Source organism: Pristiophorus japonicus, chromosome 6 (assembly GCF_044704955.1).
Source record: "Pristiophorus japonicus isolate sPriJap1 chromosome 6, sPriJap1.hap1, whole genome shotgun sequence".
Lineage (NCBI taxonomy): Eukaryota > Metazoa > Chordata > Chondrichthyes > Pristiophoridae > Pristiophorus > Pristiophorus japonicus.
The window spans coordinates 235,592,035-235,616,090 of NC_091982.1; the positions used below are offsets into that span (position 1 = coordinate 235,592,035).

Here is a 24,056-nt window from a genome sequence, read left to right on the forward strand (position 1 = left end):
TCTCTCTGTATACTCTGTCCAGACCCCTCATGATTTTGAACACTTCTATCAAATCTCCTCTCAACCTTCTTTGCTCTAAGGAGAATAACCTCAGCTTCTCCAGTCTATCCATGTAACTAAAGTCCCTCATCCTTGGAACCATTCTTGTAAATCTTCTAAGGCCTTCACATCTTTCCTAATATATGGTAGCCAGAATTGGACACAATACTCCAGTTAAGGGCCAAACCAGTGTTTTAGAAAAGGTTATCATCATTTCCTTGCTTTTGTATTCTATGCCTCTATTTATGTTTCAAGTTTGACAAATTTGCTGGAGTTCTTCAAGGATGTATTGAGCAGGGTGGATAAGGGGGAACCAGTGGACGTGGTGTATTTGGATTTCCAGAAGGCATTCGATAAGGTGCCACATAAAGGGTTGCTGTACAAGATAAAACTTCACAGGGTTTGGGGTAATATACAGGTTGTACCTCTCCAGTCCGGCAACTCTTTGGTCCGGCAACATCCCTGGTCCGGCCTCATTCGCGGTGGGGGGTAGCGACCCACACTGTGTACTAGGGCTAGCTGGTCCTCTTCCCCGTTGCCTCCAGTGTTCCCTCCTTGGTCGGGTCGGTATGGAGACGGAGCGAGGAGCGTGGTGGCTGACTGAAGCGACGAAGCTGGACCTGAGAAATGCTGCGCAGTAGGCTTCAGTGCCGCGCATGTGCAGAACGCGGTCGGGTCGTTGTCAGCAGTACCCGGTAAGTCTAGGGTACTGCTGACAATGCGAGGGTCGCCGTGACCTCCCATGGTCCGGAAAATTCTCTGGTCCGGCACCGGAGAGGTCCCAAGGGTGCCGGACTGGAGAGGTACAACTGTGGTAGCTTGGATAGCGGATTGGCTAACTTACAGAAAACAGAGTGTCGGGATAAATGGGTCATAAACAATAACTAGTGGGGTGCCACAGAGATCACTGCTGGGGCCTCAACTATTTACAATTTATATTAATGACTTGGATGAAGGGACCTAGTGTAATGGAGCCAGGTTTGCTGGGTGGGAAAGCAATTTGTGAGGAAGACACAAAAAATGTTCAAAGGGATATAGACAGGCGAAGTGAGTGGGCAAAAATTTGGCAGATGGAGTATAATGTGGGAAAGTGTGAAGTTATCCACTTTGACAGAAAAAATAAAAAAGCAAATTATTATTTAAATGGAGATAAATTACAAAAGGCTGCAGTACAGAGGGACCTGGGGGTCCTTATGCATGAAACACAAGAAGTTAGTATGCAGGTACAGCAAGTAATCAGGAAGGCAAATGGAATGTTTGCATTTATTGCAAGGGGGATAGAGTTTAAAAGCAGAGAGGTCCTGCTGCAACTGTACAGGGTATTGGTGAGGCCACACCTGGAGTACTGCGTACAGTTTTTGGTCTCCTTATTTAATGAAGGATATGCATTGGAGGCAGCTCAGAGAAGGTTCAAAAGGTTGATTCTGGAGATGAAGGGGTTGACTTATGAAGATAGGTCGAGTAGGTTGGGCCTATACACATTGGAGTTTAGAGGAATGAGGTGAGCTTATTGAAACATAAGATACTGAGGTGGCTCGTCAAGGTAGATGCAGAGAGGATGTTTCCCCTCGTGGGGGAATCTAGAACGAGGGGGCATAGTTTCAGAATAAGGTGCCGCCCATTTAAAATTGAGGTGAGGAGGGATTTCTTCTGAGTGTTGTAAATCTGTGGAATTCTCTGCCCCAGAGAGCTGTGGAGGCTGGGTCATTGAATATATTTAAGGTGGAGATAGATAGATTTTTGAACAATAAGGGAATAAACGGTTATGGGGAGAGGGGAGGGAAGTGGAGCTGAGCCCAAGACCAGATCAGCCGTGATCTTATTAAATGGCGGAGCAGGCTCGAGGGGACAAATTTCTTATGAAACCCAGGATCCTGTAAGCTTTTTTAACCGCTTCCTCAAACTGCCCTGCCACCTTCAACGTTTTGTGCACATATACCCCCAGGTCTCTCTGTTCCCGCACCCTCTTTAGAATTGTACCCTTTAGTTTATATTGTCTCTCCATATTCTTCCCACCAAAATGTATTACTTTGCACTTTTCTGTGTTAAATTTTATCTGCCACGTGTCTGCCCATTTCATCAGCCTGTCTATGTCCTCTTGAAGTCTATCAGTATCCTTCTCACTATACTTCCAAGTGTTGTGTCATCTGCAAATTTTGAAATTGTGTCCTGTGCACCCAAGTAATTAATATATATGAAGAAAAGCAGTGGTCCCAGTACCGGCCCCTGGGGAACACCGCTGTATACCTTCCTCCAGTCTGAAAAACAACCGTTCACCCCTACTCTCTGTTTCCTGTCACTTAACCAATTCCGTATCCATGCTGCCACTGTCCCTTTTATTCCATTGGCTTCAACTTTGCTGGCAAGTCTACTATGTGGCACTTTATCAAACACCTTTCAGAAGTCCATGTACACCATGTCAACCGCATTGCCCTCATCAACCCTCTGTTACCTCATCAGATGCCAGGGAAGATGTTTCAGATTGCGGTTCGGTACAAGACAAGTTCTAGTGCACCAGTGAGGCAGATGTTGGCTGGTGTGTTGGTAGTATTGGGGAGGTGGTCCTGGGGTTTAGGCGAGAGGCCGTGGGGTAGGGGAATGTGGGATCGGAGCCGTGGTTAGTGTGTGAGGGCCTGGGATGAACTGGGAGGGGGATTTGCAGCATATGGAAGGACAGTGAGGCATGGTCAAGGAGAGGAGAAAGCGATGTTAGGGTATGGCTAACCAGCGGGGAGTTCTGCGGTATGAAATAAGAAATAAGAACAGGAGTCGGCTAATCTGATCTTGGCCTCAACTCCACATTCCCTGCCCGCTCTTCATAACCCTTTACTCCCTTAGTTCAGAAATCTGTTTATCTCCACCTTAAATATATTCAATGACCCAGCCTCCACAGCTCTCTGGGGCAGAGAATTCCAAAGATTCACGACCCTCTGAGAGAAGAAATTCCTCCCCATTTCCGAGAGGCGCCGGTTAAGGGACAGTCCGCATCAGACCACTTGTAGTTATTCCTCGAAGACTGATGCTGTAGAGCCTGTTTCCTAGGAGACACAGCTGGGATGTCTCGTAGGTAGATGCACATCAGGGTGTCACCTGCCTTGCTAACTTATCTTTGAAGACTCGACATAAATGAAATGACTACGTTAAAAGATTTTTTTCATAACAGATAGGAGTAGAAATGCAGGAAGTCTGCCTATGTAAGGCTTTGAAACTTGCTGGTTTTAGGTGTAGTTAGCTATAAGACACATGCACAGGCTGAGGGGTGAGACATAGAAACATAGAAACATAGAAAATAGGTGCAGGAGTAGGCCATTCGGCCCTTCTAGCCTGCACCGCCATTCAATGAGTTCATGGCTGAACATTCAACTTCAGTACCCCATTCCTGCTTTCTCGCCATACCCCTTGATCCCCCTAGCAGTAAGGACCTCATCTAACTCCTTTTTGAATATATTTAGTGAATTGGCCTCAACAACTTTCTGTGGTAGAGAATTCCACAGGTTCACCACTCTCTGGGTGAAGAAGTTCCTCCGCATCTCGGTCCTAAATGGCTTACCCCTTATCCTTAGACTGTGACCCCTGGTTCTGGACTTCCCCAACATTGGGAACATTCTTCCTGCATCTAACCTGTCTAACCCCGTCAGAATTTTATATGTTTCTATGAGGTCCCCTCTCATTCTTCTGAACTCCAGTGAATACAAGCCCAGTTGATCCAGTCTTTCTTGATAGGTCAGTCCCGCCATCCCGGGAATCAGTCTGGTGAACCTTCGCTGCACTCCCTCAATAGCAAGAATGTCCTTCCTCAGGTTAGGAGACCAAAACTGTACACAATACTCCAGGTGTGGCCTCACCAATGCCCTGTACAACTGTAGCAACACCTCCCTGCCCCTGTACTCAAATCCCCTTGCTATGAAGGCCAACATGCCATTTGCTTTCTTAACCGCCTGCTGCACCTGCATGCCAACCTTCAATAACTGATGTACCATGACACCCAGGTCTCTTTGCACCTCCCCTTTTCCTAATCTGTCACCATTCAGATAATAGTCTGTCTCTCTGTTTTTACCACCAAAGTGGATAACCTCACATTTATCCACATTATACTTCATCTGCCATGCATTTGCCCACTCACCTAACCTATCCAAGTCGCTCTGCAGCCTCACAGCATCCTCCTCGCAGCTCACACTGCCACCCAACTTAGTGTCATCCGCAAATTTGGAGATACTACATTTAATCCCCTCATCTAAATCATTAATGTACAGTGTAAACAGCTGGGGCCCCAGCACAGAACCTTGCGGTACCCCACTAGTCACTGCCTGCCATTCTGAAAAGTACCCATTTACTCCTACTCTTTGCTTCCTGTCTGACAACCAGTTCTCAATCCATGTCAGTACACTACCCCCAATCCCATGTGCTCTAACTTTGCACATCAATCTCTTGTGTGGGACCTTGTCGAACGCCTTCTGAAAGTCCAAATATACCACATCAACTGGTTCTCCCTTATCCACTCTACTGGAAACATCCTCAAAAAATTCCAAAAGATTTGTCAAGCATGATTTCCCTTTCACAAATCCATGCTGACTTGGACCTATCATGTCACCTCTTTCCAAATGCACTGCTATGACATCCTTAATAATTGATTCCATCATTTTACCCACTACCGATGTCAGGCTGACCGGTCTATAATTCCCTGTTTTCTCTCTCCCTCCTTTTTTAAAAAGTGGGGTTACATTGGCTACCCTCCACTCCATAGGAACTGATCCAGAGTCAATGGAATGTTGGAAAATGACTGTCAACGCATCCACTATTTCCAAGGCCACCTCCTTAAGTACTCTGGGATGCAGTCCATCAGGCCCTGGGGATTTATCGGCCTTCAATCCCATCAATTTCCCCAACACAATTTCCCGGCTAATAAGGATTTCCCTCAGTTCCTCCTCCTTACTAGACCCCCCGACCCCTTTTATAACCGGAAGGTTGTTCGTGTCCTCCTTCGTGAATACCGAACCAAAGTACTTGTTCAATTGGTCCGCCATTTCTTTGTTCCCCGTTATGACTTCCCCTGATTCTGACTGCAGGGGACCTACGTTTGTCTTTACTAACCTTTTTCTCTTTACATATCTATAGAAACTTTTGCAATCCGTCTTAATGTTCCCTGCAAGCTTCTTCTCATACTCCATTTTCCCTGCCCTAATCAAACCCTTTGTCCTCCTCTGCTGAGTTCTAAATTTCTCCCAGTCCCCAGGTTCGCTGCTATTTCTGGCCAATTTGTATGCCACTTCCTTGGCTTTAATACTATCCCTGATTTCCCTTGATAGCCACGGTTGAGCCACCTTCCCTTTTTTATTTCTATGCCAGACAGGAATGTACAATTGTTGTAGTTCATCCATGCGGTCTCTAAATGTCTGCCATTGCCCATCCACAGTCAACCCCTTAAGTATCATTCGCCAATCCATCTCAGCCAATTCACGCCTCATACCTTCAAAGTTAGCCTTCTTTAAGTTCTGGACCATGGTCTCTGAATTAACTGTTTCATTCTCCATCCTAATGCAGAATTCCACCATATTATGGTCACTCTTCCCCAAGGGGCCTCGCACAACGAGATTGCTAATTAATCCTTTCTCATTACATAACACCCAGTCTAAGATGGCCTCCCCCCTAGTTGGTTCCTCGACATATTGGTCTAAAAAACCATCCCTTATGCACTCCAGAAAATCCTCCTCCACCGTATTGCTTCCAGTTTGGTTAGCCCAATCTATGTGCATATTAAAGTCACCCATTATAACTGCTGCACCTTTATTGCACGCACCCCTAATTTCCTGTTTGATGCCCTCCCCAACATCACTACTACTGTTTGGAGGTCTGTACACAACTCCCACTAACGTTTTTTGCCCTTTGGTGTTCTGCAGCTCTACCCATATAGATTCCACATCATCCAAGCTAATGTCCTTCCTAACTATTGCCTTAATCTCCTCCTTAACCAGCAATGCTACCCCACCTCCTTTTCCTTTTATTCTATCCTTCCTGAATGTTGAATACCCCTGGATGTTGAGTTCCCAGCCCTGCTCATCCTGGAGCCACGTCTCCGTAATCCCAATCACATCATATTTGTTAACATCTATTTGCACAGTTAATTCATCCACCTTATTGCGGATACTCCTTGCATTAAGACACAAAGCCTTTAGGCTTGTTTTTTTAACACCCTCTGTCCTTTTAGAATTTTGCTGTACAATGGCCCTTTTTGTTCTTTGCCTTGGGTTTCTCTGCCCTCCACTTTTCCTCATCTTCTTTCTGTCTTTTGTTTTTGCCTCCTTTTTGTTTCCCTCTATCTCCCTGCATTGGTTCCCATCCCCCTGCCATATTAGTTTAACTCCTCCCCAACAGCACTAGCAAACACTCCCCCGAGGACATTGGTTCCGATTCTGCCCAGGTGCAGACCGTTCGGATTGTACTGGTTCCACCTCCCCCAGAACCGGTTCCAATGCCCCAGGAATTTGAATCCCTCCCTGCTGCACCATTGCTCACAGACACGGACAGACGCACGCACGCACACACACACAGATATACGTACACTGACACACACACACACACACTGACACACACACACACACACACACACACACACACACACACACACACACTGATGCACACACACACTGATTTTAGGAAAGTTCATCATCATAGGCAGTCCCTCGAAATCGAGGAAGACTTGCCTCCACTCTAAAAGTGAGTTCTCAGGTGACTGTGCAGTCCAATACGGGAATTATAGTCTCTGTCACAGGTGGGACAGACAGTGGTTGAAGGAAAGGGTGGGTGGGGAGTCTGGTTTGCCGCATGCTCTTTCCGCTGCCTGCGCTTGATTTCTGCATGCTCTTGGCGATGAGACTCGAGGTGCTCAGCGCCCTCCCGGATGCTCTTCCTCCACTTAGGGCGGTCTTTGGCCAGGGATTCCCAGGTGTTGGTGGGGATGTTACACTTTATCAGGGAGGCTTTGAGGGTGTCCTTGAAACGTTCCCGCTGTCCACCTGGGGCTCACTTGCTGTGCAGGGAAGTTCATGGTGTTGTTAAAGCACTTGTTTAAACCACTTTGTTTTAATGTTTTAGGTTCGAGCCAAAATTTATGAAGTGGAGCAGCAGATCAAACAGCGAGGACGAGCGGTGGAAGTGCGGTGGTCTTTTGACAAATGTCAGGAATCCACTGCAGGTAAAGTAATTTAATCAGCATGATGGAATTTTCCCACCATAGGTGGCTACAGTCACTCTGTTTATTGTGATTATTTGGTCTTCATAGAATCTTAGTGATACTCTCAGAAGGAGGCCATTCGGCCCATCGTGCCTGTGCCGGCTCTTTTGAAAGAGCGATCCAAGTAGTCCCACTCCCTTGCAAATTTGTCGCCTTCAAGTTTCCGTATTGCCAGTAGCAATGTGGAAGTATCTGAAAAGGTCCTCCTAACCTTGTGATGTAATTTGGATCCTGTACTGGTGATGCTGATGTTCAGAAGAATGAGAGGTGATCGCATTGAAACATACAAGATTCTGAGGGGGATTGACCGGGTAGATGCTGAGAGGTTGTTTCCCCAGGCTGGAGAGTCTAGAACTAGGGGGCATGGTCGCAGGATAAGGGGTCAGTCATTTAAGACAGAGATGAGGAGGAATTTGTTCACTCAGAGGGTTGTCAATCCTTGGAATTCTCTATCCTAAAGGGCTGTGGATGCTGAGTCTCTGAATATATTCATGGCTGAGATCGATAGATTTTTGGAGTCTGGGGGAATCAAGGGATATGGGAATCGGGCGGAAAGTGGAGTTGAGGTCAGAGATCAGCCATGATCTTATTGAATGGTGGAGCAGGCTCGAGGGGCCATATGGCCTACTCCTGCTCCTAATTATTATGTCCTTATGCTTTTTCAATTGTTCTGGTAGTGCTGTGGTAGGGCTGTCGACCAACCACCTCCCCTCCCACAACCTAGAAGATCTTGAAGAGCTGTCAGCAATGCGAAAGATAAGCCTACTCGGTTTGCTGAGGCTAGCAGCTGTGAAAAGGCTTATCTTAGCAAACCTGGCTTGTTGACCTTTGGTGCTGCCTTCTGCTGTACAAGACACATGGCTCGGAGCAGGCTAGTGTCAGATAAAGTGTCAGTTGTAGCTCAGTGGACAGCACCCTCGCCTCTGAGTCAGAATGTTGTGGGTTCAAGCCCCACTGCAGAGACTTGAGCACATAATCTAGCGTGGCTCTTCCAGTGCAGTACCGAGGGAATGCTACACTGTCAGAGGTGCCGTCTTTCGAATGAAAAGAAAAAAAGAAAGACTTGCATTTATACAGCACCTTTCACGACCAACGGATGTCACAAAGCGCTTTACACCCAATGAAGTACATTTTGAAGTGTAGTCACTGTTGTAATGAGACTTTTAACCAAGGGCTCATCTGCTCTCCCTCGTGCATGTAAAAGATCCCATTGCACTATTTTGAAGAAGAGCAGGGGAGTTATCCCTGGTGTCCTACCCAATATTTATCCTTCAATCAACATCACTAAAAATCAGATTATCTGGTCATCACATTGCTCTTTGTGGGAGCTTGCTGTGCGCAAATTGGCTTCCGCGTTTCCTACATTACACAGTGATGACACTTCAAAAGTACTTCATTGGCTGTGAAGCACATTGGGGCGTCCAGTGGTCGTGAAAGGCGCCATATAAATGCAAGTCTTTTTTTACAGGTGGGACTGCCAATAAGTTAATGAATAAAAAGATCTGTGTTTAAAATGAAGAATTGAGAAATACACAACCAACCACCTCTTGCCCCAACCTTGCAAAAGGGACGAGCGAGGGAGATTATAGAACAACTCTGCGTGCATGGTGATCGGTGTGTGATGGCGAGCTGCAGTTGGGGTTTCAGCCAGCCAGACCTGATTTTCACTGCTTGGGTAAAGTTGGAATTTTTTAGCCCTGGAAATAGTCCTGGTTCCACATGTGCACAGAGCTCCACCACCAGCAGTAGTTGTTGAAACTGTTACACCATGCAGAGTGTCTGTATTGTCGAAACATTTAATTGCAGGCATGTTTAAAATGTGTCGAGAGCGGTTAAAAAGATCTGCTGGGCACTTTTCATACCTGGTTTGAATCATAGAAGTTTACAGCACAGAAGGAGGTCTTTTCGGCCCATCGTGTCCGCGCCGGCCGACCAAGAGCCATCCAGCCTAATCCCACTTTCCAGCTCTTGGCCCGGAGCCCTGTAGGTTACGGCACTTCAAGTGCACATCCAAGTACGTTTTAAATGTGGTGAGGGTTTCTGAATCTACCACCCTTTCAGGTAGCGAGTTCCAGACCCCCACAAACCCTCTGGGTGAAGAAATTTCCCCTCAAATCCCCTCTAAACCTTCTACCAATTACTTTAAATCTATACCCCCTGGTTGTTAACCCCTCTGCTAAGGGAAATGGGTCCTTTCTATCCACCCTATCCAGGCCTCTCATAATTTTATACACCTCAATAAGGTCTCCCCTCAACCTCCTTTGTTCCAAAGAAAACCAACCCAGCCTATCCAATCTTTCCTCACAACTAAAATTCTTCAGTCCAACATCCTCGTAAATCTCCTCTGCACCCTCTCTCTAGTGCAATCACATCTTTCCTGTAATGTGGTGACCAGAACTGCACGCAGTACTCTAGCCTAACCAGTGTTTTATACAGTTCCAGCATAAGTTTGACACAGTACCTGATTCACAATCCACAGTCTGACTCCCTCCCTCAAGAACTTCTGCTCTGCTTTACTATGGAGTCCAGCCGTGCCCCAATTTCAGATTTCCACTTCCAACTTTTGTGGGTGCAAAGGGGTTTCCTTATTGTGTTGGGCTAAAGCTGACGTGTGAACACACACCTTGACGTTCTCAAATCATTTCAGTACTGGATATTAAAAAGCCTATTTTTGATTAAATATGATCAGTGATTGTTTACCCCTCCTATTCTGCATCAAATACAACAACAATATCTCCTCCAGGACAGAGTACTTGATGCTTTTAACCACTAGATGACGCTGCACAGAATGATAACAAAGCCAAGAATTAAACCACGAGAGCAAACCTTGGAGACGTTTGTAGAAATAGTGTTTGCGGCTTATATCGGAGGGAATTGGTTTCGACGAGTTACTGAGCCCGACAGTGTGAGGGGCTTGGCCGCAGCCACGGTCACGATTATTTCAGTTCTCGCACTGCTCCAGCTAACTCACGCTTTCAGGCTCCTGATGAGGTCTGAAGGACTTGCTTTAAACTAAAATATATAGCTTTTTAAAACTGGAAAAGCCCAGGTGTTAAAGATGACCTGAGTTTGTGTGTATGTTAATAGAGGTTGTTGCTTGAGGGTAGAAAAGAAAACCCACAGTGCTGGAAATTTGAAATACTGGAAATATAGCGGGCCCGTCAGCATTTGAAAAAAGAAACAAAAGGCGCCCCAGTGATTTGTTTAAAAAAATGCAAGTTTCCCCGATCAATGTGTGCCCGCGTAACTCAGTTACGATTTTTAAAGTTTTTTTTTTTGAGTCATAGGGGGCGGGGCGTAACCTGCCACCCGCGCCAATTCTGGTCATTTAGGCAAGTTTGGCCAGCTCCGATTTACTCCAATTCTTCTTAGGCCGGCGTATGTGGCCTCTGTAGAAGAACCTTCTGGTGAGTTAAGAAAATCGGCGCAGGGACGTAAATCAGTGCAGCAGATGCCCGGACAGCAGCAGCAGGAGAGGTGAGAGAGAGTGGGGGAAGACTTTCGTGTATAGTTAGGAGTGGGGACCAGGAGGGAGCAGGCCATTCGGCCAGGGATAGGAGCAGGGATCAGGAGGGAGGAGGCCATTCGGCCAGGGATAGGAGCGGGGATTGGGAGGGAGGAGGCCATTTGGCCTGGGATAGGAGCGGGGACCAGGAGGGAGCAGGCCATTTAGCCTGGGATAGGTGCGGGGATCGGGAGGGAGGAGGCCATTTGGCCTGGGATAGGAGCAGGGATCAGGAGGGAGTATGCCATTTAGCCTGGGATAGGTGCGGTGATCAGGAGGGAGGAGGCCATTTGGCCTGGGATAGGAGCAGGGATCAGGAGGGAGTATGCCATTTAGCCTGGGATAGGTGCGGGGATCGGGAGGGAGGAGGCCATTCGGCCTGGGATAGGAGCAGGGATCGGGAGGGAGGAGGCCATTCGGCCAGGGATAGGAGCGGGGACCAGGAGGGAAGAGGCCATTTGGCCAGGGATAGGAGCGGGGATCGGGATCAGGAGGTGGAGGTCTTTAATAATTTAATGGGGGTAAGTTGCTGCAATGTGTAATGTGCTTGTGCAGGTTGCTGTGAGCTGGCTGTTGTATGTGCCACTTTCCAGCCTCAGCCCTCATTATGTCCCTGTGGCAACACAATCTTTTTGGTGCAGATCAAGGCTCCACCCCCGAAACTAAAGGACAGGCTAAGCAGCGGCAAAATGAAGAATTCAAACGGGGAAACTTGTATATATTTTTTTGGCGTACTTGGGCCCCCAAAAAACGGGTGCCAAAAAACAACTTTGGGGAAAATTGAGCCCTGCAGGTTGACATTTACAGTGACACTCTTCATTAGTTCTGCAGAAGGCTCCCATTTATTTAGGGTTACATATTTACATACAGGGTTACATAGGATATACGGCACAGAAACAGGCTATTCGGCCCAACCAGTCCATGCCGGTGTTTATGCTCCACTCGAGCCTCCTCCTGTCCTTCCTCATCTAACTCTATCAGCATAACCCTCTATTTCCTTCTCCCTCATATGTTTGTCTAGCCTCCCCTTAAATGCATTGATACTATTTGCTTCAACCACTCCCTGTGGCAGCGAGTTCCACATTCCCACCACTCTCTGGGTAAATAAGTTTCTTCTGAATTCCCCATTTGATTTCTTGGTGACTATTGTTATGTATGAAGAAAGAATCTGACTGGATACTGTGAGCTCAAAGTAAAGTGTGACCGTAGTCCTTTATTGCAGGCCTCCAGAGTGCCTCTCCAAAGTGTGAGGCCTCCTTAAATACCTGTGCACCCAAGGGATTATGGGATCCCTTAGGACTCCAGGGGATGAGCCTTCGGTGGCTGTACAGAGTATATACAAGTTTACATATATAACAACTATCTTATGTTGATGGCCTCTAGTTATGCTCTTCCCTACAAGTGTCTGTATAAAACCTTTCATCATTTTAAAAGACCTCTATTAGGTTACTCCTCAGCCTTCTCTTTTCAAGAGAAAAGAGACCCAGCCTGTTCATCCTTTCCTGATATGTATCCCCTTGTATTTCTGGTATCATCCTTATAAATCTTTTTTGCACCCTTTCCAGTGTTACCTATATCCTTTTTATAATATGGTGACCAGAATTGTATGCAGTATTCCAAGTGTGGTCTAACTAAGGTTTAAACAAATTTAGCATTGATGGGTTAACCTACCTCTCTCTCCCTTTTTCGGTTGCTGATGGGCCTGCTACACACCTTTGGTTGTTACGTTAACGTAGGCTCTGAGCCCCTCCCCTGAAATTGCTGTATGGCGCAGAATTACGAGCGGAAATATATATTGCTGATTATGCAATTATTGCCCTCTTGTGGAGATTCTTCGTGCCTGACCCTAGAACACTGAATGTGGGGGTGCAGGCTCGGGGTAGCGTAGTGCAGTGGTACGGCAGTAATCCAGAGAACCTGAGTTCAAACCCCACCATGGAAGTTTGAAAATTTCAATTCAGTTTTTAAAACCAAAATATCTGGAAATAAAAAGCGGGTGATGGGTTTCTAAAATTAATATCCGCAAAGCTGTCGGATTGTCATTAAAGACCCAACCGGTTCACTAATGTCCTATAGGGAAGGAAACCTGCTATCCTTGCTCGGTCTGGCCTATGTGACTCCAGTCCCACAGCAAGCTGATGGAGTTGTAACTGCCCTGTGAAGTTGCATCAAACCACTACAGAGGTATTCGAGCACCTCAACCACACGGACTGCAGCGGTTCCAGAAGAAGGCCTTCTCAGGGCAACTAGGGATGGGCAATAAATGCCGGCCTTGCCAGCGATGCCCATTGTGGATAGGAAGGACCTATTTCCCATAGCAGAGAGGTCAATAACCAGGGGGCATAGATTTAAAGTAATTGGTGGAAAGGTTAGAGGGGAGTTGAGAACTTTCTTAACTCTGAGGGTGGTGGGAGTCTGGAACTCACTGCCTGAAAGGATGGTCGAGGCAGAAACCCTCACCTCATTTAAAAAGTACTTGTATATGCACTTGAAGTGCCGTAACCTACAGGGCTACGGACCTAGAGCTAGAAAGTGGGATTAGGCTGGATGGCTCTTTTGGCCGGCATTGACACGATGTGCCGTAAAATTTTTTCATTCTAAGATTCCCATGTTACACCAATGAGTAAAACACAAATTGAGCCATATCCTGTCGAGACATATAAGAACATAAGAATTAGGAACAGGAGTAGGCCATCTAGCCCCTCGAGCCTGCTCCGCCATTCAGCAAGATCATGGCTGATCTGGCCGTGGACTCAGCTCCACTTACCCGCTCGCTCCCCATAACCCTTAATTCCCTTTTTGGTTAAAAATCTATCTGTGATTTGAATACATTCAATGAGCTAGCCTCAACTGCTTCCTTGGGCAGAGAATTCCACAGATTCACAACCCTCTGGGAGAAGAAATTCCTTCTCAACTCGGTTTTAAATTGGCTCCCCCGTATTTTGAGGCTGTGCCCCCTAGTTCTAGTCTCCCTGACCAGTGGAAACAACCTCTCTGCGTCTATCTTGTCTATCCCTTTCATTATTTTAAATGTTTCTATAAGATCACCCCTCATCCTTCTGAACTCCAATGTGTAAAGACCCAGTCTACTCAATCTATCATCATAAGGTAACCCCCTCATCTCCGGAATCAGCCTAGTGAATCGTCTCTGTACCCCCTCCAAAGCTAGTATATCCTTCCTTGGGTAAGGTGACCAAAACTGCACGCAGTACTCCAGGTGTGGCCTCACCAATGCCCTGTACAGTTGCAGCAGGACCTCCCTGCTTTTGTACTCCATCCCTCTCGCAATGAAGGCCAACATTTCATTCGCCTTCCTGATTACCTGTTGCACCTGCAAACTAACTTTTTGGGATTCATGCACAAGGACCCCCAGGTCCCTCTGCACCGCAGCATGTTGTAATTTCTCCCCATTCAAATAATATTCCCTTTTACTGGTTTTTTTTTCCAAGGTGGATGACCTCACATTTTCCAACATTGTTTTCCATCTGCCAAACCTTAGCCCATTCGCTTAACCTATCTAAATCTCTTGGCAGCCTCTCTGTGTCCTCTACACAACCCGCTTTCCCACTAATCTTTGTGTCATCTGCAAATTTTGTTACACTACACTCTGTCCCCTCTTCCAGGTCATCTATGTATATTGTAAACAGTTGTGGTCCCAGCACCGATCCCTGTGGCACACCACTAACTACCAATTTCCAACCGGAAAAGGACCCATTTATCCTGACTCTCTGCTTTCTGTTAACCAGTCAATTCTCTATCCATGCTAATATATTTCCTCTGACTCCGCGTACCTTTATCTTCTGCAGTAACCTTTTGTGTGGCACCTTATCGAATGCCTTTTGGAAATCTAAATACACCACATCCATCGGTACACCTCTATCCACCATGCTCGTTATATCCTCAAAGAATTCCAGTAAATTAGTTAAACATGATTTCCCCTTCATGAATCTATGTTGCGTCTGCTTGATTACACTATTCCTATCGAGATGTCCCGCTATTTCTTCCTTAATGATAGCTTCAAGCATTTTCCCCACTACAGATGTTAAACTAACTGGCCTATAGTTACCTACCTTTTGTCTGCCCCCTTTTTTAAACAGAGGTGTTACATTAGCTGCTTTCCAATCCGCTGATATTTCTCGGAAATATCACTGAGTACTAATCGGAAGTGGAACTGCCAGTTAGCCCTTTCTTCCATCCTCCTTCACAACCCTAAGCTAAGTCAGTTGACAACAATTAGCTCAGCATAGACGAGGGAACATAATTGCGACTTTTAGTTTGTGTGGCACTATTCCATTCGAAGTATTGTGTCTACCAATGAACCACTGAGGGAGTATTCGTTTATTTTATCCTAAAGTTCAAAAAGATACAAGGTCCAGCCCACTGGCTCCCTTCCTTGTTTGTTTTCTAAAGCAGTTTAATCTCTTTGCCTGTACCTGGTCTAACCTCTGATTTCAACTTGGCTACTGCTGGCGACCGACAAAGTGATGAGACTTCAGGAGTTCTGGAGCCCCACAGTGGTGGTTTGCAAAAGGGAGATTGCCGTTGTTGTTTACAGAAGAGCCTTGGTGGCCACAGCCTGCCTGGTTTCCCTGACGCAGTCAGATCCACGGATCCCCTCCCTTCCCAGCATTGCCAGAACCTGGGATCGCCCTCTCCAATTGTGCCAGATCCCAGGGCTGCCTTCCGGTGTTGCAAGACCCCAGGCGTGCTCCTCATCTTGTCAGACCCCAGTCCTTCCTCCCTCACTGCTGATGGACCCAGGTTCTGGAATGCTGCCATAATCTGGTAGTTACCAGGCCCAGGAAGTTGCGAAAATGATGAGTCTGACACCCCAAACCCGAGATTATCCATCCCTTTGCAGTGATGCGCAGGATCAACGCCCACAACCCTGCCGTTTTGCTGCTAAACTCAGCAGGCGGTGAAGAAGGCAAATGGCATGCTGGCCTTCATAGCAAAGGGATTTGAGTACAGGAGCAGGGAGGTCTTACTGCAGTTGGACAGGGCCTTGGTGAGGCCACGCCTTGAATATTATGTACAGTTTGGTCTCCTAATCTGAGGAAGGACGTTCTTGCTATTGAGGGAGTGCAGGGAAGGTTCACCAGACTGATTTCAGGGATGGCAGGACTGACCTCTGAAGAAAGACTAGATCGACTAGGCTTATATTCACTGGAATTTAGAAGAATGAGAGGGGATTTCATAGGAACATATAAAATTCTGACGGGATTGGACAGGTTAGATGCAGGAAGAATGTTCCCGATGTTGGGGAAGTCCAGAACCAGGGGTCACAGTCTAAGGATAAGGGTTAAGCGATTTAGGACCGAGATGAGGAGAAACTTCTTCACTCCGAGAATTGTGAACCTGTGGCATTCTCTACTACAGAAAGTTGTTGAGGCCAGTTCGTTAGATATATTCAAAAGGGAGTTAGATATGGCCCTTACGGCTAAAGGGATCAAGGGTTATGGAGAGAAAGCAGGAATGGGGTACTGAAGTTGCATGATCAGCCATGATCTTATTGAATGGTGGTGCAGGCTCGAAGGCCAAATGGCTTACTCCTGCACCTATTTTCTATGTTTCTATGTAACGTAGACTCTGAACCCCTCCCCTTTACTGAAATTGCTGTATGGCGCAGAAGCACAAGCGGAAATATATGTTGCTGATTGTGATTATTGCCCTCTTGTGGAGATTCTTCATGCCTGACCCTAGAACACTGAATGTGGGGTGCAGGCTTGGGTAGGGTAGTGCAGTGGTACGGCAGTAATCCAGAGAACCTGAGTTCAAACCCCGCCATGGAAGTTTGAAAATTTCAATTCAGTTTTTAAAAACAAAATAATCTGGAAATAAAAAGCGGGTGATGGGTTTCTAAAATTAATATCCGCAAAGCTGTCGGATTGTCATTAAAGACCCAACCGGTTCACTAATGTCCTATAGGGAAGGAAACCTGCTGTCCTTGCTCGGTCTGGCCTACATGTGACTCCAGTCCCACAGCAACCTGATGGAGTTGTAACTGCCCTGTGAAGTTGCATCAAACCACTACAGAGGTATTCGAGCACCTCAACCACACGGACTGCAGCGGTTCAAGAAGAAGGCCTTCTCAGGGCAACTAGGGATGGGCAATAAATGCCGGCCTTGCCAGCGATGCCCATTGTGGATAGGAAGGACCTATGCAATAAAGGTACAAAAAGTTATCATGGGCGACTTTAATCTACATATTGATCGGGCTAACCAAACTGGTAGCAATACGGTGGAGGAGGATTTCCTGGAGTGTATTAGGAATGGTTTTCTAGACCAATATGTCGAGGAACCAACTAGAGGGCTGGCCATCCTAGACTGGGTGATGTGTAATGAGAAAGGACTAATTAGCAATCTTGTTGTGTGAGAGGCCCCTTGGGGAAGAGTGACCATAATATGGTAGAATTCTTTATTAAGATGGAGAGTGACACAGTTAATTCAGAGACTAGGGTCCTGAACTTAAGGAAAGGTAACTTTGATGGTATGAGACGTGAATTGGCGAGAATAGATTGACAAATGATACTTGAAGGGTTGACGGTAGATAGGCAATTGCAAACATTTAAAGATCGCATGGATGAACTTCAACAATTGTACATCCCTGTCTGGAATAAAAATAAAACGGTAAAGGTGGCTCAACCATGGCTAACAAGGGAAATTAAGGATAGTGCTAAATCCAAGGAAGAGGCATATAAATTGGCCAGAAAAAGTAGGAAACCTGAGGACTGGGAGAAATTCAGAATTCAGCAGAGGAGGACAAAGGGTTTAATTAGGAGGGGGGAAATAGAGTACGAGAGGAAGCTTGCCGGGAACATAAAAACTGACTGCAAAAGCTTTTATAGATATGTGAAGAGAAAAAGATTAGTGAAGACGAACGTAGGTCCCTTGCAGTCAGATTCAGGTGAATTTATAATGGGGAACAAAGATATGCCAGACCAGTTGAACAAATACTTTGGTTCTGTCTTCACGAAGGAAGACATAAATAACCTTTCGGAAATACTAGGGGACCGAGGGTCTAGTGAAAAGGAGGTACTGAAGGAAATCCTTATTATGCGGGAAATTGTGTTAGGCAAATTGATGGGATTGAAGGTCGATAAATCCCCAGGGCCTGAAAGTCTGCATCCCAGAGTAATTAAGGAAGTGGCCCTTGAAATAGTGGACGCATTGGTGATCATTTTCCAACAGTCTATCGACTCTGGATCAGTTCCTATGGACTGGAGGGTAGCTAATGTAACACCACTTTTTAAAAAAGGAGAGAGAGAGAAAACGGGTAATTATAGACCAGTTAGCCTGACATCAGTAGTGGGGAAAATATTGGAATCAATTATTAAGGATGAAATAGCAGCGCATTGGGAAAGCAGTGACAGGATCGGTCCAAGTCAGCATGGATTTATGAAAGGGAAATCATGCTTGACAAATCTTCTGGAATTTTTTGAGGATGTAACTAGTAGAGTGGACAAGGGAGAACCAGTGGATGTGGTGTATTTGGACTTTCAAAAGGCTTTTGACAAGGTCCCACACAAGAGATTAGTGTGCAACATTAAAGCACATGGTATTGGGGGTAATGTACTGACGAGGATAGAGAACTGGTTGGCAGACAGGAAGCAGAGAGTAGGGATAACCAGGTCCTTTTCAGAATGACAGGCAGTGACTAGTGGGATGCCGCAGGGTTCAGTGCTGGGACCCCAGCTATTTACAATATACATTAATGATTTGGATGAAGGAATTGAGTGTAAAATCTCCAAGTTTGCAGATGACACTAAACTGGGTGGTGAGCTGTGAGGAAAACGCTAAGAGGCTGCAGGGTGACTTGGACAGGTTAGGTGAGTGGGCAAACGCATGGCAGATGCAGCATAATGTGGATAAATGTGAGATTATCCACTTTGGTAGCAAAACCACGGAGGCAGAATATTATCTGAATGGCGGCAGATTAACAAAAGGGGAGGTGCAACAAGACCTGGGTGTCATGGTACATCAGTCATTGAAAGTAGGCATGCAGGTACAGCAGGTGGTGAAGAAGGCAAATAGTATGTTGGCCTTCATAGCTAGGGGATTCAAATATAGGAGCAGGGAGGTCTTACTGCCGTTGTACAGGGCATTGGTGAGGCCCCACCTGGAATATTGTGTTCAGTTTTGGTCTCCTAATCTGAGGATGGATGTTCTTGCTATTGAGGGAGTGCAGCGAAGGTTCACCAGACTGATTCCCGGGATGGCAAGACTGGCATATGAGGAGAGACCGGATCGATTGGGCCTGTATTAACTGGAATTTACAAGGATGAGAGGGGATCTTATCGGAACATATAAAATTCTGACGGGCCTGGACAGGTTAGATGCAAGAAGAATGTTTCTGGTGTTGGTTAAGTCCAGAACCAGGGACATAGTCTTAGATAAGGGGTAAGCCATTTAGGTCTGAGATGAGCAGACACATCTTCACTCAGAGAGTTGTTAACCTGTGGAATTCCCTACCGTAGAGAGTTGTTGATGCCAGGCCATTGGATATATTCAAGAGGGAGTTCGATATGGCCCCTACGGCTAAAGGGATCAAGGGGTATGGAGAGAAAACAGGAATGGGGTACTGATCAGCCATGATCTTCTTGAATGGTGGTGCAGGCTCGAAGGGCCGAGTGGCCTACTGCACCTATTTTCTATGTTTCCCATAGTTCCCATAGCAGAGAAGTCAATACCCAGGGGGCACAGTTTTAAAGTAATTGGTGGAAAGATTAGAGAGCTGTTGAGGAGAAATTTCTTCACCCAGAGGGTGGTGGGGGTCTGGAACCCACTGTCTGAAAGGGTGGTCGAGGCAGAAACTCTCACCTCATTTAAAAAGTACTTGATGTGCACTTGAAGTGCTGTAACCTACAGGGCTACGGACCAGGAGCTGGAAAGTGGGATTCGGCTGGATGGCTCTTTTGGTCAACATAGACACGATGTGCCGTAAATTTTTATCATTCTAAGATGCCCACGTTCCACCAATGAGTAAAACCGAAGTGAGTCATATCCTGTCTAGACATATTTTACTTTCTCAGAAATATCACTGAGTAGTAATTGGAAGTGGAACTCCCAGTTAGCCCTTTCTTCCATGCTCCCTCACAACCCTAAGCTATGTCAGTTGACAACAGTTAGCTCAGCATAGACGAGGGAACATACTTGCGACCTTTAATTTGTGTGGCACTCTTCCATTCGAAGTATTGTGTTTACCAATGAACCACTGAGGGAGTATTCATTTATTTTATCCTAAAGTTCAAAAAGATACAAGGTCCAGCCCACTGGCTCCCTTCCTTGTTTGTTTTCTAAAGCAGTTTAATCTCTTTGCCTGTACCTGGTCTAACCTCTGATTTCAACTTGGCTACTGCTGGCGACCGACAAAGTGATGAGACTGCAGGAGTTCTGGAGCCCCACAGTGGTGGGTTGCAAAAGGGAACTTGGCGTTGTTGTTTACAGAAGAGCTTTGGTAGCCACTGATTGCCTGCCTGGCCTCCCTGATGCAGTCAGATCCACAGATTCCCTCTCCTCCCAGCACTGCCAGAACCTGGGATCGCCCTCCCCAATTGGGCCAGACCTCGGGATCCTGAGCAGTGCCGTTCACCAGACTGATTCCTGGGTTGGCAGGACTGACCTATGAAGAAAGACTGGATCGACTAGGATTATATTCACTGGAATTTAAAAGAATGAGAGGAGATCTTAAAGAAACATATAACATTTTGACGGGATTGGACAGGTTAGATGCAGCAAGAATGTTCCCGATGTTGGGGAAGTCCAGAACCAGGGGTCATAGTCTAAGTATAAGGGGTAAACCATTTAGGACCGAGATGAGGAGAAACTTCTTCACTCAGAGAATTGTGAACCTGTGGAATTCTCTACCACAGAAAGTTGTTGAGGCCAGTTTGTTAGATATATTCAAAAGGGAGTTAGATGTGGCCCTTACAGCTAAAGGGATCAAGGGGTATGGAGAGAAAGCAGGAATGGGGTACTGAAGTTGCATGATCAGCCATGATCATATTGAATGGTGGTGTAGGTTCGAATGGCCTACTCCTGCACCTATTTTCTATGATTCTATGACCTCCACCAGATTTCTATCAAACCTTCCGACTGTCCCTTTAGTGTTGCTTAGCTCTATAACATCATCGATGCCACCTGGCAACTTGCAGGTTCACCACAACTCGCCCTATTTTCTTAATGGGAATGGTAGCATAGTGGTTATGTTACTGGACTAATGATCTGGGGACGCGAGTTGAAATCCCACCATGGCAGTTGGGGAATTTAAATTCAGTTAATTAAATAAATCTGGAGTTAAAAAGCTGGTACCAGTAATGGTGACCATGAAACTACTGGTTTGTCGTAAAAACCCAACCGGTTCACTAATGTCCTATAGGGAAGGAAATCTGCTGTCCTTACCCAGTCTTGACTATACGTGACTCCAGACCCACAGCAATGTGGTTGACTCTTAACTGCCCTCTGTAATGGCCTAGCGAAGACACTCATTGATACCGAACCGCTACAACGAAGTCAGCACTGTGGGAATACCTTCACTGCATGGACTGCAGCGGTTCAAAAAGGAGGCTCACCAACAAAATTAGGGCAATTGGGGATGGGCAATAAATGCTGGCTTACATCCCATGAACAAATAAATGTAAGAAAAAATGGCAGGTATCTGTTACATTTTGCATACCATGTCTGCGTGCTTGAAGAAAGGCAAGAGATAAAAATTGTGTACGAGGATAAAGGAACAGAAATTTTGATGCTTATAGAATTTGATTACCAAACATTTGTAAAGATTATAGGCAAGCATATAACAAAAATATAGTTTGACTTATTCGGGCATTGGGCATCACATGGCATAACACTCCTTTTGTCACAAAATTGCGTATCCTTGTCATGCTCCTTGAATAACACCACAGGAGATCTGCCAGTAGTAATGTACTTTATGTACAGCATAGTTTCTCTGGCATCACCTCCCAAACCCGCGACCTCTATTACCTAGAAGGACAAGGGCAGCTGGCGCATGGGGACACCACCACCTCCACGTTACCCTCCAAGTCGCACACCATCCTGGCTTGGAAAGATATTGCCGTTCCTTCATCGTCACTATGCTCAAATCCTGTAACTGTCTCCTTCACAGCACTGTGGGAGTGCCTTCACCACACGAACTGCAGCGTTTCAAGAAGGCAGCTGACCACCTCCTTCTCGAGGGGCAATTAGGGATGGGCAATAAATGTCTTGCCAGTGACGTCCACATCCCATGAACGAATTTTTAAAAAAACACTCTTCAGATGTCACAGGCCGTTTAATGCAAATTTCAATGTCACATTTTTAAAAAAAAATTTAAAGGAACCAAAACAATAATATGAATTTTAAAGAAAAACTCTCCAGGAGCCACAATGTCTGCAGTCTCCTAACTGACCTTCCCACAAACAACGCTAGGAACTTGCTCTTTAGTTTGAATATCACTTAATTTTTGAATGAGCTCATCGATTTGTTTATTGAACACCAATCAGGTTCTGTAGCCTTAAAGAGACATGGCTTCACCTTAACAGAAAACAATACATCGCGTTTACAAGGTATACAGGTTTATATACAGGATTCCGGGACGATTCGTGGCAGGGCTGTCCGGAATCTGTAAAATGTTCCGGAATCCCGATCGGACGACCCTGCCCAACCTGGGTGCCTCCTTGCCGGCCTGCGCGAACACCTCCTTGGCGGGGCCCCGCCCGACGATGACATCCTTGGCAGGGCCAGCGCGACAACAACATCTTCAGCGGGGTCCCGCCCGACGCAAACTCCTCCTCAACGGGCCCTGGCAGCCCGCCCGACAACATCCTTGGTGTGGCCGGCCCCACGACAACCTCCTCGGCGGGCCCCGGACAGCCCGAACAGCTCCTCGGCAGGTAACCCCCACCCCCCCACTTCTAATGTTCCGAAATCCGGAAATACCTGAACCTGGGCTCGGGTGTTTCCAGATTCGTGACGTCAGAAAGACGTTCCAAAGTCCGGAAAAACGCGGAATCCGGAAAGGCCTTGGTCTCGAGGGTTTCTAATTCCTAATTCGGGAAGCTGCACCCGTAAAAGCAAACACGCTAGCTTTCCGCGAGTAACACCAAAGAAGATTCACTATGGGACATTTCCTGTCTGTCACATGTCAAGTGTCACATGTCAAGTGTCACACTTAGCTTTGTATCACTCTTCAGTGAAAAGTATTATACAAGGGAACTCTCCAAGTTTACACAAGAGCCAGGATATAATCGCGGTCGTTAAAATTATGAAGCGGTTTGATAGGGTAGAGCTAGAGAAGATGCTTCCACGTGAGGAATCCTATCTATAAATATGAGATAATCCCGAATATGTCCAATAGGGAATTCAGGAGGAGCTTCTTTACCCTATGGTTAGAATGTGGAGCTTGCTGCCACAGGGAGTAGTTGAGGCGACTCGCATTGATGCATTTGAAGGGAAGCTGGATAAACACGAGGGAGAAAGGAATAGGAGGATATGTTGATAGGGTGAGATAAAGAAGGATGGGGGGAGACTCGTGTGGGGCATAAATGTAGGCTATTTCTTGCTGTAAATACTGTGTAATTCAGTGTCCAGCCTTTTGATTTTATGATGATTTTATGATGTATTTAAAAGGTTTAAAGTGTAGGTGGAGTGCCTAGTCAAAAGGCAGTGTTAATCAACTAATGTCAATTCATTTCCTCTAATATAGTAAATAACGAAAGCAGTTTATTATCTTGTACTTCTAATTGATAAACACCTCACACCCATTGTGAGAATGGACCCAAGTGAAAAGAGTTTGGGGTAGTATCAACCCATTTCTTGATATGTGTGAGTCTGCAGCACAGAAATGCTCATTCTTCATTATAAGGGGTAAAGAAAGACTTGCATTTATACAGCTTCTTTCATGATCACCTGACGTCTCAAAGCCCTTTACAGCTAATGAAGTACTTTTGAAATGTAGTCACTTGTAATGTGGGAAATGCGGCAGCCAATTTGCGCACAGCAAGCTCCCACAAACAGCAATGTGATAATGACCATATAATCTGTTTTTCAGTGATGTCGATTGAGGGATAAATATTGGCCCCAGGACACCAGGAATAACTCCCTGCTCTTAGAAATATTGCCATGGGATCTTTTACACCCACCTGAGAGAGCTAGACGGGGCCTCGGTTTAACGTCTCATCTAAGACGGTACCTCCGACAGTGGCACTGGAGTGTCAGCCGAGGTGCTCAAGTCCCTTGAGTGGGACTTGAACCCACAACCTTCTGACTTGGAGGCGAATGTGC

At 46.1% G+C, this 24,056-nt stretch overlaps 1 protein-coding gene across 1 annotated transcript in view; it reads left to right on the plus strand.

Annotated features, from left to right (window-relative positions):
- Positions 1–24,056, plus strand: part of LOC139266002 (mediator of RNA polymerase II transcription subunit 12-like protein) — a 799,024-nt gene that overhangs the window by 179,200 nt on the left and 595,768 nt on the right. The window contains exon 9 of the mRNA XM_070883728.1: positions 7,132–7,231. Within this exon, the coding sequence (XP_070739829.1) occupies positions 7,132–7,231 (100 nt within the window). The remainder of the gene's footprint in view (positions 1–7,131; positions 7,232–24,056) is intronic.